The sequence below is a fragment of the Podarcis erhardii genome, assembly GCF_964252035.2.
Source record: "Podarcis erhardii genome assembly, chromosome: 12".
Taxonomy (NCBI): domain Eukaryota; kingdom Metazoa; phylum Chordata; class Lepidosauria; order Squamata; family Lacertidae; genus Podarcis; species Podarcis erhardii.
The window spans coordinates 10,738,616-10,756,121 of record NC_138513.1 but is presented as its reverse complement, the minus strand read 5'-3'; the positions used below and the strand labels follow the sequence as shown (position 1 = coordinate 10,756,121).

At 43.8% G+C, this 17,506-nt stretch overlaps 1 protein-coding gene across 3 annotated transcripts in view; it reads right to left on the bottom strand.

Moving 5' to 3' along the window:
• The window catches only part of RBM33 (RNA binding motif protein 33), an 87,194-nt gene extending 79,195 nt beyond the window's left edge, over nt 1–7,999 (bottom strand). Inside the window, exons 1-2 of one of the 3 annotated variants that reach the window (XM_081834206.1) lie at nt 7,638–7,999; nt 1,952–2,030 (exon numbers count right to left, since the gene is read on the bottom strand). In XM_081834206.1, coding sequence (XP_081690332.1) covers nt 1,952–2,030; nt 7,638–7,677 — 119 coding nt within the window. In that variant the 5' untranslated portion in view covers nt 7,678–7,999. The remainder of the gene's footprint in view (nt 1–1,951; nt 2,031–7,637) is intronic. The other 2 variants (XM_081834205.1, XM_081834207.1) reach the window with 2 other exon arrangements.
• Nucleotides 8,000–17,506: the final 9,507 nt, after the last annotated feature.

The window sequence follows — 17,506 nt, the reverse complement described above, 5'->3', positions numbered from 1 at the left end:
CTGCTTTCTTTGCCTGATCTTATTTGGTCATGCTCACTGGCATCCAACCTCAAGATTACTAAACCTTGCCCAACTGGAATCCAGTCTCTCCTTGACCTGGCTTTGTTGACTGGATCCTGAACTGGCACTAGCAGTGCATGACCTTGCAACCCTGAACTAGCACACACATCCACTCAGGCTAGAACCCTTACCACTGACAGAACACCAGTCTCCTAATGTTTTCTCCTGAAATTAAGCATGCATGGGGAGAAATGCTCATTGCTGTTCAGGAGGCCATTCATCAAAACCATCCTAAAGATACTGCATTAGAAAGAAAGTGAAAGTTCACCTATACAATTTCTGAAGAGAATACATATCTAAGAGAAATCAACTATTCGAGCTGAAAAAAGCAACAGTTTGAGTAACCTACAATTCCTATTCCTTCCTCTTATCAAAGATTACCAGCAACTTTCTTTCTCCACATCTCCTCTGTTCCCACCCCACAAAGAAGTGGAAGCATTTGCTCTGTTGAAAAGCATGTACTAACTGGGATGGGGACACCAATATCCTTTCCAAGTGGCAAGAAAGAATTCAGCTATGAAGTAGTAGTAACCAGATATAAAAGCAAACTGCCATTCTAGTGGTGTTCACAGTGCGAAACATTTGGAAGAAAAAAGGATTGTGCGGAAATATTACACCATGGGGGCCTGATCCTATGCTGTGCTGCAAAGAAATAATGCCCTGCTGCACTCATGTCCTGGCTGCTGACTAAAGCAGCAGGAATCACCATTGCTGGCACTCTGGAACTATCTCAAAGTAGTACAGAGTACCAAAAGAGTGTAGGGCACAACTATTATAGGCCACTTGAACCTAACTGTACACAATGATAGCATTTTCAGAGACTCTTCCCTAGCTACAGCCACCATCTGTAACCCTACACCTCTTCCTATACTATGAAGATCTGAAATAGTGCCAGAGTGGCAGTACTAGTTGCAGTTGCTGCTTTGGTGAACAGGGTCTTGTTTCTTAGCTGAATACTGGGGACAGGGCTCTCACTGCGACGGTACTCTGCTTGTGGAACATTCTTCCCTGGCAGATTTGCCTGGTACCGATCCTGGTGTCTTTTCAGCATCAGCAAAGACTTTTTTGTTTATTTTCCCACAAGTTTTATTTAACTCTTACTGCTTGTTTTAATGCTGCTGTTTAATGCTGTTACCTGTTTTTTAGTACTGTGTTTTACTGTTCTGTTTTTTATTTTAATTATACTTTGGTAAGTTTGTAAATGTTTATATTTAAGGGCACCACAAAAACGTTAACAAAAAATAAATATGTAACCTGTTTTGAGATCTACAGGAATGATAATGTGTTAGCCACTCAATACTGCTAGGAGCTGTTGCATTCAGTTTGCCTTAAGATCTAGGGGCACCAACAATGCAGTTCTCTACAACTTGCCTTGTATAAGATGCTGCTGTAAGCCAATGCAGCACAACCCTTTGCTTGCATCACAACAGAAGGTAGTCCTGGGTTTGAAGTCTCTAATATTTGCCACTAGCATTAATAGGAAAAATAGCAAAAGTCAATTTAGATATTTAAAAATGTTTAAGAGGATTTTTAGGAACCTGTTTGTATCCAAGATAAAACATGTTATGCTTTAAAGCAAAAAATATTTTTTCCCATGGAATTCTCTCTTCTTAACTAAACTACATTTAGTTATGAAGCCAACTGCAAGAGCAAGCCTTACCCTGCCAACATTTTATGCAATGTTCTTCATTATACTAGACTTGTTCATGTCTCCAGACTAAGCTCTTCACGACAGGTGTACATTATCCACAACTGAGCATATGACACAAACACAGCAGGCAGATAACTTCATTAGTGTATGAATTTGCACTTTAAAAAAGCAGGATACAAAATACAAACTCAAAATAAAATGGAATCCCATATAATGAAAAACATTTTTAAAAGGGCTTACCTGTCCCAGTCTTCATCTCCAGTTCTCCTCCTCCAAGATCTTTCTGCACCAGGCTTATCAAACTGATCAAAGTCATCATCTGCAAGCAGAAGACATTTAGTGATTTGCACAAGGATACAGAAAGAAAATCACAGATCATAAAACAGCAGTGCTGACATTTTCTCTCCTTAGAACTTGCCAATTGCTCTTACACTTGTTCTTCTATGAGAAGAACTGAAAAATATACTAGACTTATTAAACTGAAAGGAATCCTTCTAGTTTGCCAGTAGTACCATTAATCTTCTCAATTCCATTATGTTATTGATGCTGTTCACTGCCACTGCTTTCTGCTTTCTTTGATCTTTTGATTGCCTGTTATTATGTTGCTTTTATCAATTGGGACTTGGGTGCTCCACTGAGAATCATCTTAAATAGATGTAAGCTATTTTACGTTACAATGGTAAAAACCACAGCACCCTATGACAGCAAGTTCCGTAGGTTAACATGCACAATAGAAAACCAAATTAAGTTTGCCACTTATTAATAACAAGACTAAAGGGCATATTGTAAAGCAAGGGATCAGAATGACTATTTTCTGTGCTTGTCTGAAGTGGTACATGTCTCAGCTGATTTTTGCATTTAAGGTTTCTATTAAGCTGCCATGGACATTAATTTAACAGAAAAACCTGATATTTTTAAAACAGAGGTTTGACATTAAAACTCCACCAATTCCTAGTTTTCAGTAACTCCTTCCTGCTGTGAAAGACATTCCATGCATACGCAGGAAATTGACAGAAAGCCTATTCTTTTTTTCTGCAAAAAAGAATATGGATTTCAGAAAGCTTTCCTGCCCTGAAATGTTACCTCTGTACAAAAAGTCACGTGACATCCTCTTCAATATGCAAAAGCCATCATTACTACTCAGGTACTGACACTCAGGTACTGACACTGTGAGAGCCATTACTCCTGCTTGTGGCTGTTCCACTGAAAAAAACTTCTCAATAACCACACACCCTCTGAAAATTCAACTGGTACCAATGTCTAGTTTTAGACACCAGCTGAAAACCTGCCTCTTTCATCAGACTTATTAATGCAGAATGAAGCTGAGACTGCAAAAAAAAACCAACAACTATTAAATGTTCTGTAATATAGCTAATCTGAATGTCTGTCATTGCAGATGGTTTATTGTATTTATTGTTGTAACCCAACCCAGGGTCCTAGTATTAAGGCAAGGATCTAAGTTTATAAAACAAACAAATGTACCTTTTGACAAGCTAAATGTGCCTACTATAAGTATGGATCTTGTTATTACTCACAAATTCATTTGACATGACTCTTAGGAGAACAATTCCCCCATGTGTTTCAACATCTACATGAAACCGTTGGGAGAAGCCACATCAAGGTTAGGATTGATGAGTCATCAATATGAAGAGGACACTCAGCTATGACTCATTTTTCTGTCTGCTCATTTCAAGGAGGCTGTTGAACTCTGAACACCTGTCTGGAAACTCTACTGGGTTGGTCGGAGGTGAGCGAGCTTAAACTTAATCCAGGTAAAATGAAGGTGCTGTAGATGACTGTGAATGGATATTTCAAGTTGTTCAGGACTTTCTACTTCAGCAACAACCACTTGATTAGAGCTCAGAAGCAAACGGGTAACCAGTGCAGTTCTTTTAGGAGTGGCACAATATGCGCCTGGCCAGTTAGCACCCTGGATGCCACTTTCTGCAGAAGTGTCAACTAACAGTGTTCAAGGTCAGCCAAACACAGAGCACATTACAACAATCCAATACAGAGGTCTACAAAACCATGTACTACTGTTTCTAGGTATTCTCCATCAAGGATGAGGCATGGCTGACAAACCTAGATACTCTTCACTACCTAGGCTTCAAATGATCACACTGAATCTAACAGTATCCCCTCTCCCACTTTCAGGACAAGTGCAACCCAACCCAGAGCTGGCAGATCTTTCATTTTCTAAACCCAAGAACCAGGAACACACAACACCTCTATCTTGTCTGGATTCAATTTCAATGGGCTAGCACACATTCAGCCCAATGCCGTCTTCAGGCAACTGCTTCTCCTGATTCAGAGGCAAGAGACAGACAGGCAGAGCTGGGTGTCATCGACATACTAATGACACTTCATTCAAAATCTCCTGATGACAGCTTGCAACAGCTTCATTTAGATGTTGAACAGCATCAGAGACAAGACTAAACCTACAGGACACCGCAGGTCATATCTCATGGTGCTGAATGGTAGTTCCCCAATGCTACTTTCTGGAAATAACCTCTGGAACAGAACTATTGCAAAACAGTGCCTCTCAATCTCAATCCATGAAGCCCCACTAGAGTGATAGATACTATGATCAACGGTATCAAGAGTCACCAAACTGAAATATGTGTAAGACTGTATTCCCTGAATTCCTCTCTCAAACAAAAGTAATCAATTATTACAACCTCAGTAGCCTTAAACCAGATTAAGGTGGATCTAAATAATCCACTTCATTCAAGGCATGTTTGTAGTTGGGTCACTACCACTTTCTCAAGCACCTTGCCCCCTCCCCTTGCCAAAAGAGGATACTGGTGACCAGAAGATTTGTTAGGAACTTCAGTATCCAAGAAAGTCCTCATTGAGCACAGATGGCACTTCCCTCTCCCACAATGAGTATTTGCCACACACTGCATCCTCCAATTCAACCCCCCTGGACCCAGTCAGGTTTAATAAGCCATTGAGGCAAGAGTTGAAAAGACAAGTGGTAGGCCACCCTGCAAGTTTACATTCAGACTTTCTTATATCAGCTGAAGATCTCATTAATTTCAAGATTGAAAAAAGAAAAGAAAAAGAAAGGCTACCTGACAATTGTTCATATAACTGTGAAGAAAGCAGTCAAAGTAATACCCTCATCCAGAAATGAATCTAGGCCCCATTGTGCAAAAGGTGGCTTAGGTAACCAGTGTCTGCCAAGCAATTAGTTCTGTTAAGAGCAGTGGTTCTCAAAGGGTGTGGTGTGTCACACTGGTGTGACAGGAGATGATGGCAAGTGTGATGGGAAGATTCAAGGAAAATCAAAGGAACATTTAAACATTTCAGTGTAGTATATAATATCAAAGTATTTTTTTTATTTGCTGAGAATGGGGCATCTTTTCAAAATGAGAGCAAGAACACCAAGTGATACTGAGGACAATCCTGTGATCCAAAATCGCCAGCTGAACAAAGTTCTGAGAATAGTATTGGCTATTCTTCTATAGTTCTCCACAACATATTGTTATGAACAGAGATTTTCAGCTCTCATAAATGTGAAAGATCAGAAAAGAGAAAGGTTTATTTGTGTTGATGAGGAGATGAGAGTTTGCTTGTCTCAAATTAGACCTAACATAAATGAGATTACCTGGTTTATAATTACATTTTGGGAATGATTCATTTTCTTATGTAGCTGCATTGTTTCATACTTTCTGAGTGTCCCATGTTCATACTATAAAGTAGTTGTGTTCTATTTTATAAATCAAGCACTGCTAGGAGTTGCTTCTTTTTGTTATCAAATTTTTAAATGGTGCAGTGCAAGCAAATTTTTATTCTGAAAGTGTGGCCCAGAGGAAAAAAGGTTAAGAAACACTGGTTTAGAGAGTGAAAATTCTCTAGGCATGCTAACAATGAACAGTGGGGGTTGGAATATAAAACCATTTTCCAATCCAAGGAAGATTATGTAATGCAAGAATGTTAGAAGTTTCGCAGTAAATGTTTCAATTGTGTGCTTACTTGCTAAAGCTTAGTAAGTGTTAAGGTGGCATTCAGAACCATCAGTTAGAATTGCAGCATAGTTTTTGCGGAAATTAGTAATGTACATGATATATCTGACAGCAGAATTCAGGGAGTACTCTGACAAATCTTAAGTTTCCAGACAAAGTAATGATATTAAACTGCAATCACAATTCATAATTTAAATCCAAACAATATTTTGCAAAAATAATATTTGAGCTTCCAAATAAAATCTAATAGTGTAATATCAAGACACTCAATTGGAATTCAATATTTCCTCAGGTCAGTTTGGCACTATCTCTTCTCTTGGATACTACTTCAAGACCCTTTAACTGTCATTGCTGCAGTTGCTCTCAAGCAAGTTGAAAAAACTCTTGAGGGACTCTAGGATGGTTTCAGGTAAAGTAACTATACATTCTTATGATGGGAACAAAAAACAAAACCGATTAAAATGTTCAAAAAAAGTTTCTAACCTACAGATGGGTTACCCCAAACAAAATTAAATTCACCTAGCAAAGAAGAGGGAACATAGTACTAAAAGACTTTTTTTCTTACTGAACCATGCTACCACAGCAGTATTGAAAGAATCACTGATAGCACTAACATGACTGAGCCTCCTTCTAATTCCTGGATCCAGCACAAATTCAATTGCTGGAATAGCCAGGCCAGCTAAGGGAACAGTTCTGCAGTTGAGTGTTAGTTAGAAAGACAAAAGGCCAGATTGGAGAGTTGAGTGATGTGAGTTAGAAGCAATGCAGCAAGCTGAAGAAAGACTCAGAGATGTTTGATTTCTCTATGAATCGAAAGTTGTGGCTATGGGAGAAACAAGGCCCTCCACTGGCGACTCAGGTTGTATATATGTGTAAATAAACAATATATCCTAAAGACATCACAGTCTCTGCTGTTCCTCATTCAGAGGAAAACAAGCCCTGGGTAAGTGTCTGGAACCCCTCAAATCTCGCACCACACAGAATGGGGTGGAGTGCAACAATATGTAAAAAGGTGTTAGAGAAGCAACCCAATCAGAATAATATCAGATCATTTAATCCTTACTCCCCACTTGTTCAAATGCTCTGTTTCCAGAGTTGGTATTAAATCCAGTGCAGTCCACACTTGTGACATGAGACTCTCCCCTATTTCAAGGAAGTCTTACAAATCAGATTGGTCTCTCCTGCTTTCCTAGCTATAAAAGCACGCACATAATTCATCCCCAGACCCAATGTCTTTCAGCGCTGACTTCTGGTGGCCCACTCTTCATCTGAAGTGAGCAGTCTGTGGTTATTGGACTATAACTCCCATCAATCGCAGCTGGCTGCTGGCCACCCTGCCTGGGACTGATGGGAGCTGGGAGTTCAACGAACCTCTGACGGCTCACCTTCCTGATGGCAACTCCCCGGGCAGCTCCAGCATCAAGCATCCCTTTAATAAGAGCATCGTACCGCTTGTCACTCACCCCCCCCAAATATCTACTCCCCCGTCTGCCAGTACCCCAGAACCAACCCTGCGCGCCTCTGACCAATCTCTCTCTCCCTCTCGACGTAATCTGTAGATGAAGCAACCCCACCAGCACAGGGGGAACTCGCGGGGCCCTCCAGCTATTTCCTGTCAATGTATCAATAGATAGAGGATCATCCCACGACCGCCACGTTAGAACCGACGATCCGCTTTTGCTTCCTACAGGCCTTACTAAATAACACCCCCCGCGCGAAAAACATTGAGGGGGGCGGGGTTAAACCCTATGGAAAACAGTAGGACTTCCTTCCGAGCCAACGACGGGGCTGACAGGGACGCCTGTGCCGCCCGCCCCTCGAGATCAGAAGCCCCCTCCCCACTCGCACGCTCCCCCCAACCGCCTCCCCGCCCCGCAACTGGGCCCCGCCGTTTGTATCCCGAGCCGGCCGCGCCCCCTCGGCCTTCGCGGGCGGAGAATTCCCGCCCCCCCCCGTACCTGCTCCTCCGTCCCCTCCTCCTCCCAAGGCAGCTGCCATGGCGTCGGGCCCCTGCGAGGACCCCCGCGCCCCTCCTGCTTCTCTCGGCTGGGAGGGAGGGAGGTGGGTGGGTGGCTGAGCGCCCGCCGCCGAGGAGCTCGAAGCAAGCTAGCACAACATGGCGGCCGGCGGCTGAGGGAAAGACGACGGGAGCGGGGGGGGTGGCGGGGGGGAGCGAACGACGCCACTGACGCCGCGCTGCACTCTGGGATACTGGAGGACCAGCTCGCTCCGTGAGGCAGCGCGCCGCTCGTTGGTTAACCCGCCGCAAACAGGCCTGGAAAAAAACAACAGCCCACTTCTCGCGAGCCTGCGCAGTTTCGGAAGTAGGGCGGAAAAGGCCGCTGGTGGGCGTTGGGCAGTGACGCAAAGGGCTTGCGGTGCGTGCGCAAGGAAATGGCGATCCCGCCCCCGCTGGTTTCGCTGACAAAAAAAGCTGTACAGTAATACGCATGCGCGCAGAGGAAGGCTGGCGGTTTGAAATCTCGAGCAGCGGCGTGGCGCATGCGCAGAATTCATTAATTGAGTTGGCGCTGTAGGTGGGCTTTTTCCAGGGCAGCTGGGAAATAATCCGAATTAATCTTTCTTGCCGCTGCCGGGTTCCCTAGGGCCGAAACAAGGAATATATGCTTGGCATTTGAAACCCATCCTTCTTCCCATTCCGTCTTTCGCCCCAGCAGATCCGTGTCCTGATTCTATTAGTAACGGCGATGAGGATGAGGATCTCGCTGACACGCATAAACACCCCCCAAAGGGTGCTGGTCGTGGGAATGCGCTCGGCTGCGAGTTGACGCCCTCTGTCCCGCCGAAGTGAGCCCTCGGAGTCGCCTTCCCGCATCCCGCTCCACCTTACCCACTTTCGCCTCCCCTTCCTGTTTTGGAAGGGGGCTCTGGTTCGTTTCGGCGGAATTTAGGCTGCAAGCCTTTGACCCGCTGGCTGACCTCGGGGGAAAGTGGCCGCCGACTCGTTCTCCTTGGCAGGAACCCAAACCCCCGACGGCAGCGCCGGGGGGCTTGAATGCTGCCCTCCTTCGCCTGAACTCCTGAACCGGCCTCGCTCCGACTCCGCTCCGGGTCAGCCCAGCTGTGACTCGCGGGCCGTGGATCTCGGGGGCTCCCCAGCTCTGCTATCCTCCAGGACCCTTTTTTAAAAGCTGGGACTTGGTGTAGGCAGGCAGCTGCCGTTCTTCCCCTGGGGAAAAGGAGTCTCCGTCATCTTGCGATGTCCTACCTGTTTGTTTGTTCCTTTCCCGACTGCTTTTTAAATAAGTGTTCCAAGGAACGTGGACTCCTTCCTTCAACTCTGTTAATGACTCCTATCAAGACCTTTTTTATACAAGCAACTCAGTCTGTTACAACTCAGTGTGTAAAGTCAGTGGATAGAATAAACACCATTAGGTGTACCATGCTGGATTATTATTGGTGTTTAATGATTCTTGGTTTTGTATTTGTTTAAATACCAATTAAATTGGTAATAATTAATAATGAGATAAATAATATTATCCCAGAAAAGTGGTGATGATGATGAAGTCAAGGCTATCAATGGCTGCTAGCTAGGATGACTATGCTCTGTCCCCAAGGTCTGAATACAAGGTGCTGGAAACTGCAGGAGGGTCTGTGGGCTTCTGGTTGGCTGCTGTGAGAACACATAGGCCAGGCCTCATCCTGCTTTTCTTAGGTTAACCCCTGTTTTTAGTCATTGTGTGGAATGGCTGGCTAGAATGGAATGAAATTAAATTGACATGAACCGCATTGTTCATTGTTGTGTATTATTTCACAACTGTATATAGGGTTTTTAAAAATCAGGCACTGTTTATTACATTTGTATACCGCCCCTATACCCGCAGGCCTCAAAGCATTCTGGGAAATGATATATAATGGATTGGAAAGAATGTTTAAAATAACATTTGTGAAAAAAACAGAGGCTTTTTTGTTAGGCATTTTAGGTACAGAGATTCCGAAAGAGCAGAAAAGACTATTTATGTATGCGATGACAGGAGCAAGAATACTACTGGCCCAGAGATGGAAAGAAGACAAAGTTCCATCCAGAGAAGAATGGCCGATGAAGATGATGGACTGAGAGCTTTCCATCAGTCCTTCAATATCATCTACTGAACTGTTATGTAGATCTCTCCACTCATATCTGCTGAGCCCCTACCTAAAAATGGAATTCAGGCATGGAAATGTATTGTTCTGAAGCCCCTGCTAGCTTAAACCAGAGGTATAATACATGTGAAGTAACAGATGAAGTCACCTTATGTGGAGTCAGCAAGCAGACCACTGCTCCACCCAAGGCCCTACTACTTGAGATGCTTTTAACATTTATTATTTATCATTTATTTCTTGTGTTTATATCCCACCTCCAAGTTGGCATACATCAGTTAATCCCCACAACCACCCTGTGAGGTATGTGAGGCTGAGAGACAGTGACTGGCCCAAGGTCTTCTGGTGAGCTTTATGGCTGAACCTTGGTCTCCCAGGTCCTAGTCCGACACTCTTTGATGGTGGGGACTGAAACAGAGTTCTACTTGCAAGTGTGCTGAAGAAGCACCTAAGGGGACTTCCGAAACGTTCAACTTCCAAAGTGCGGCTTCTGATTGGCTGCAGGAATCAGAAGCTGCGGAAGCCCCGTCGGACGTTCAGCTTCCAAAAGAATGTTCAAAAACCGGAACACTCACTTCCGGTTTTCAATCGTTCAGAAGCCAGAATGTTTGACACCCAAGGCGTTTGGGAGCTGAGGTACAACTGTACAGTACTTTTTACATCCCACTACCTGTTTTAAAAGTGGTTTTAGGTGTAGCTTTGGAATCAGGAGTAGGCATTGTTGGTACCTTATGGGAGCCACTGCCAATCGCTGGTGGGGAAGCTTTTTCACCCCAAAGGCTGCACTCTCTTCTGGGCAACCTTCTGAGAGCCACAAGGCAGTGGTGGGTAGGGCCAGAGGCACAAGTGGATAGAACAATGGAAGGAGACGTTGCCTTTCTACAGTAGACTGACTTCTGCACACACATCCATCGGTGTCCTCCATCTAGGCAAGCAAAGGACATCTGAGTTCAAGGACACTTTTCAGCCAGAGAGAAACATTCAGGGTGCAAAGCAGGACCAGTGAGGGATGTGGTCTAGGAAGATGAGGGCCAGACAGACAGGCTAGGAGAGCTCCGATCAGACCTTGAGCCTGAGGTTCCCCACTGCCCTGGAGCCTCCTGGCCCTGTTGTTGTCACTGCCTGTACATCAACCCTCTCCATGTGTGCGAGTGAGACCAAGAGTGAGGAGAAGGAGCAGCCTCCTCCGTTTCTCTTGTGCTTTCTTCTTGAGTGGTTGTGTGGATTGGGTCCAGAGGGCAAATGAGGACAGAAGAAAGGACGTGGACCTGCTCAGGTCGTTGCCCCAAAGCCTGGAGTCAGCATTGTGACCTGTTCCTGGAAGTAGCTGCTGAGTATGAGAGCAGATATGAGAGAGACCTAGCCTCATTGGGCATGTGCTAAATTGAAGGCATAAGGTTCTCTGCTTATCTTGCCAAACCATCAGATTCATTTATCAGCCGCTCTCCACATTAAGCTTCACACCTTGTTTTTAATTAATTTGTTCCTTTCCACCAACAAGTGAGGTAACCCATCCCCTTACATCTCACGCTACAGTGCAAGAGAGCCCAATAGAGATGCCTCCTCCAATATAGACACAATTTTTTGAAGAGCTATCTTGAATAACCAATTATTGACTTCATTGTACATTGTACCAGGATTTAATTAAGCGATAAGGCCCATCATAGTAGGGTCCTTTATCTTCCCGATAAGGATTTGTCAGGCTTACCCCAGGAGGTCTTTATCTGAAAGATAAGGTGAAGGTACATAGGTGTCTCCTTGTTAGTTTAAATCCTTTAATTAAAAGGACCTTTTTGCAAAAGTTATAGGTTATTGTCTTTGCCTCTACTCCTGAGAAATGCAAAATAAGATGACACACTGAACTGGACAAACATTGTCGGTGAAAACTTCCAGAGGAGTTCTGTACAGCTCCCAGGCTTGGCCCAATAGGTTATATCAATTCCGTACCTAATTAATTAATTATCTAATGACCTAATTCTCAATCATTTTCAAGGACCAGTGTTCAAAAGCTCTCTTGCTCTTGCTCTCGCTCTGTATATATGTTTATCAACTTGATGGTTGGATAATGAAGATTGTGAAGAATGTTGGTGACCTTCATTGGTCAAAACTGGTGGAATCAAAAGCTGATTCAGCAAGTAAACCCCTAAAATGCATTGACTTCCCAGCAGTGCCCTATGTAGCAAGATCTTTTAAGTATCAAAGGTAGAATTCTACTGGTTTCAACAGAATGATTTACCAGTTCCTCCCAGTGTTGCATCAGGTAGAATATCTTTCATCCTCTGTGATGGAGTCCTCTAATGGAATGTACCAGAAAACTGGTGAATCCTATCCCTGACCTAAGACCAGATCCCCCACATAATTGCCACATAGGTTATCCCATATCCCACAGGGTTTTCGAATTTCAAAAGCTGTGGAAGTAAACAAGATGCCCACAATCCTACTAGTTGTACTCAAGTGAGTTAAGCCACATTCTGTATGAGAAATTAAACCCCCTCAAACCATCCAAGCAAACACACAAGGTAGCTTTTCCCCTGCACTGGGATAACTAGTTCCTTGAGATGTTGGATCTGGCCACAGAATAACACATGCCTTAGTTACATCCTAGTTGGACTACTGTAATGTGCTCTATGTGGGGCTGCCTTTGAAAAGTGTTCAGAGGCTTTGGCTAGACGGGCTGGTTACAGAGAGCATGATGCTCCCCTGGTTAAAACAACTTCACTGAAAAATAACAATTTCACTGGCTACCAGTCCATTTCCGGGCAACATTCCAAGTGCTGCTTATGCCCTATAAAGCTCTATATGGCTTGGGTCCAAGCTACCAGAAAGATAATATATTTATATACAAACCTGCTCAGTTGGCTGCTAAGATCCTCAGGTAAGTAAGCATCTCTTGGACCCATCAACATCAAAAGCATAGTTGGTGGTCACAAGAGATGGAGTTTTGTCTTCTTTTTAATGGGCCACAGGTTCTCCATCCCGGATGTAAAACCAAATGTAGTGTCATGGAGAGATCAGAAGTATAAACATACAATTATAGGCTTCACATTCAAATCCAAGCTCCACCTCTGCATTCATTTTCAAAATGGCTTTGCTAGTAATGATATGTAAGTTGCCAGATATATAGGCTGCTTGTGAAATGAATATTTTAAAACAGATTTGTAGCCTGTGATTTACATGCTCCTTTGAAGCTTTCACTGATAAGGAATGCAATCATCTGGCATCAGTTTATTGATTTAGAGAGACAAAAGAACAAAGAACAGAAAGAAGAATTTACCCTGATGAATCTGTATTTTTCAACCTCAAACAGGAAAACATATTGCAATTCCTGCTAGAATAGCTTTGAGACAGCAAACACATCCACTGTTATAATAGCACCATTTGATTGTTACCTGTGGGAGTAAACCCAAGCATTTATTTGTATCTGTTAAGTTAGAAAAGATGAATTCATTATGCTGTTAAGCTCATACAGAGCGTCAGATCCTTCTGTCTAGAAATAAGTTCAGTAAAATAATGAGGAAATAAAATTAGGAAAATTAGGTATTTCTGGAAGCCAAGCACAATCCATCAGGAAATTGTCTGGTGCAAGTTCTGATGAAATGAATGGAGGTTCACAACAGCAATACAATGATTCTGTCCTGTACCTATTCATAATTGTAATAGGGCTGTGCGCCTGAGTTGGCTGAATTCCAAACTCGTTTATGCTGATTCAACTGAAGTGATTCAGGATACAGAGCCAGGTTGGGTCAGCCCTGGATTAGCTTGGGTCAGGGTTGACCCAAAGTGGTGGATCAGGCCCCAGACTGGATTGGGAGCTGGGCTTAGGTAGGATAGCTTCCTGTACAAAACTTCCTGCATAAAACTCCCTTCCCTAAAATGGTCCATCATATACCAAAGGCATCTCTAGCAGGCAATCTTTATTTGAAATGCCCAAGCAAGAAGATAACCTGGTCCCCGTAAGTAGATTACTCTAAAAGTAGGAGACACGGGTGGCGCTGTGGTCTAAACCACTTGGGCTTGCTGATCGGAAGGTTGGCAGTTTGAATTCTTGCCGCGGTAGTAAACTCCCATTGCTCTGTCCCAGCTTCTGCCAACCTAGCAGTTCAAAACTACACTGGTGCAAGTAGATAAATAGGTACCACTATGGCGGGAAGGTAAACAATGTTTCCATGCGCTCTGGCTTCTGTCACAGTGTTCCGTTGTGCCAGAAGTGGTTTAGTCATGTTGGCCACATGACCCAGAAAGCTGTCTGCGGACAAACGCCAGCTCCCTCGGCCTGAAGCAAGATGAGGGCCGCAACCCCATAGTCGCCTTTGACTGGACTTAACCATCCAGGGGTCCTTTACCTATTGTCCTTTTTACTGCTAAAAGCGTTCTCACTTGGATTTTTTTCTCTGCCGTCAGAGGCAGCATTCCTCTGAATCCCAGTGGCTAGGAACTGCCTGTGGGCAAGAGGTAGGGTCGCCACATTTGGTCGAGCAAAATAAAGCACAGATCAGGGGTGGGGATTGGGGGCCCCACACTGTCTCATGACACCATGAGAAGATGGCGTCCTGGATTTTGGCTTCAAAGTGCTGGAGGATACGTCTGAGTAAACATATACATGATGGTACTGTAAAGGGAGACCATATACGTAAGTCCTAAACATGCTCTAAACATGGTGGGTGTTCTAAAACAGCTGTTTTGGCTGCCAGTTCATTTCCTGGCCCAATTCAAGGTGCTCACATCAAGGCTTAAGGTCCTCAATGACTTTGGCCCGAAATATCTCCTTTGCTACAACAAATCCACCTGGATGCTAAGATCAGCAGATGGGGACGTGCTAATATGCTTAGATTAAGAATGTAAATGCATCAAAACAATAAATTATCAATGACATATGTATGTCTTTAGAGAAAATAAAAACAATCAGAATGCAATGATAAGGGTAAAATTGATTCTAGAAAAGATGAGTAGCGGTGGAGGGAAGTTAAACAGGGTGGTGGGTTTATTTTATTTTGTTTTTGTTTTTTGTTTTTTTGTTTTGATATTGTATAATGATTTAATGTTTCTTTTATTTTCTGTTATGTATTATTTCTCTTTTTTTAATTAAATTGTATGATGGAAAATCTAAATAAAAATACAAAAAAAAAAAAATCAGCAGATGGGGGCTTCTTGGTGCTTCTACCTCTCCCAGAGTCTTGAGTTGGCAGCAGCCCAAGAGAGGGCATTCTTGGTGGCATTCCCTCCCCACAGAAGTGTGTCTGGCTTCTTCATTAGATGGCTGTTGGCAAATGCGGAAGATGCAACCTCTTCACTCTGGCCTTTGACACTTGAGATGCCATGCTCTTGCAATAAAAAACAGGATGTCCTCCCCTCCCCCCCAGGATACTTGCAGGATACGCTCAGTAGAAAGCCCTGTTGACTTCAGTAGTGCCTCCTCCCATGTGTGTTCTGCTGCCCAGACTTTCCTTCCCCCTGCAGTGCGTAGCTGGTCATTCTGGTTCTTCTCCACCAAAACCTTTCCTGCCATTGCAGAGCGAAATTTCTCACAGCCCTTGAGAACCAGGGAGAGGTCGACAAAACAGGAAGCCATGTAGAGAGATGCACAAGGAAGCCGGACAGAGAACAACAGCAACAAGGCTTGTTAAAAGACCATTGAGCAGCACACCCAATGCAATAATTGCCATCTCTCGCCTAACAGCACACAATAATGGCATAACACCAAATTTCAGACATCTGAGCCTCACCAAGGGAATTCCCTGCAACAGATGTTTACAGGTGGGTGTGGTTATAAACAACTGCAATCCAAGTCAGAGAGAATTCCCATGGCTACAAGGCACATGTGATTTGCACAGAAATGCTGTGCTCTCGAATGAATGGGCTCTTGGCCTGGGTCCTAAGACTGCAAGATATGGCCCGCTTCAGCTCCAGGTGTGTTTCTGTGGCAAAACAACTCCTGCTTCATTTGAAGCTGGCGATTTGGCGACCTTAAGTCACATCCTGGGCTACACCTCCTTCCCTTTCTGAACTGTTGTGCATTTCACCCACTCGATGTGACGTGGAGTCAGGCGATTTGACTAGGTGAGTTACAACAATAATCAAATTTATAAATTTGGCAGCTTCTACGGTATAGGAAGTACAGGATAGGAGTTGTTCTATTACCTTCTTGGTGGTCTTCCCTTACGCTTGGTGGAAAGTCCGGTTGTCTAAGATAGCAGAAGCAGTCATTTTCACAATGTGTCAGCAAGTATACTTACCCAACACAAAAATCACCTCTTAACCCCTCTTTTCACTTGATTTTGGTGAAAACAAAGTGTATTTAAGAGCTGGGTTTAGATAGAAAATGTGGCAGTTTGGATGATCTGGTAATCTGAACTCCAACTAGGTTCCCAAGCTCCCAAGTGAATTTGGTTAAACATATTTTAAAGCCATCAAAATTGGTGACCATAACTACATTCTGTGGAAACTAATTCCGTTGTTTTAACTATGGATTGTGTCAAGAAGTGCTTTCTTTCGACCATCCCAAATCTTCCAACACTCAACTTCATTTGATGTCCACAAGTTGTAAAATTATGGGAGGGGGAGAAAATATTATACATGTCTGCACAGACGTTAAGTCCCAGATACAAGAAAGCATTAATCCCAGATAAATGTGTACACGATTGTCATCTGGATCTAGCCCAATGTTATTCTAGAGTACTGAGTGAAATCACAACTTTCCTGATATATTCCTATGGAAGTTTCATAATGCCACTATATAATTCAATAGTACTCCTGTGTTTAGGAAACAGTGTAGTTATGGTGGCTTGTTTTATAAGCAATTCAGCAGAGATATAGAAGGAAGATATAGAATCATAGAATTGTAGAGTTGGAAGGGACACAGAGGATCATCTAGTCCAACCCACTGCAATGCAGGAATCTCAGTTAGATCATACATGACAGATGGCCATCCAACCTCTGCTTTGAAAGCCACCACCGTTGTTAAATCATGGAGGCCTGAAAATCAGTAGCCTAAAGCATACAGTGATGAGTTTCAGGGGTCAGTTTGGATGATACCCTGGGTTCCTTCCAAACCGGTGATTTTGTATCTGTGAACTTAGAATCTATAGCATGGGGCCTGCTTAATTGGTCAGGCCAGCTCCTTTGCCAATACAATTTCAGTAGGCACTCACTAAAGTACCCAACAACTGCATCTTAAAAGGAGTTGCTCTGTTGCCATAGAGACAAACAAGGGGGCTTTCCCCACCTCTCCTGACTGCATGCCACCTCATCCTAGAAGGGAGAACAATGGGCAGAGTGAGGGACTGTGGATGAGAGAATGTGTGAGAGAGTTGGGCTGATGCTAGAAGCTGGAAACAGAGGCATGTCTTGCTCTGAGCTAGAGCCAAAGCTTAGTTTAGGGCTTCCCCAGAAAACAGGGGTGCCAACGTGACTAAAATAGGGGGGGGCAGGTAAGCCCCACCCCACATAATCAATCACAAGGTGTGGAGCGCACACACCATTTGAATGGCAATGCCCATCAACTTTGGGGGGCCCTGGACCCCTCAAATATTTTATTGGGGGGACTGAAGAGACCTCGTCCGCTAGGAGTTGGCTCCTATGCCAGAAACCCATTGGGAAAGAAAGAGCTGTTGGGGAGTGAATGCTGTGAGCCCCTCCATCATACGCCTTCAGGTTGCATACATGAGTACAGTAATACCTCAGGTTACATACGCTTCAGGTTACATACGCTTCAGGTTACAGACTCCGC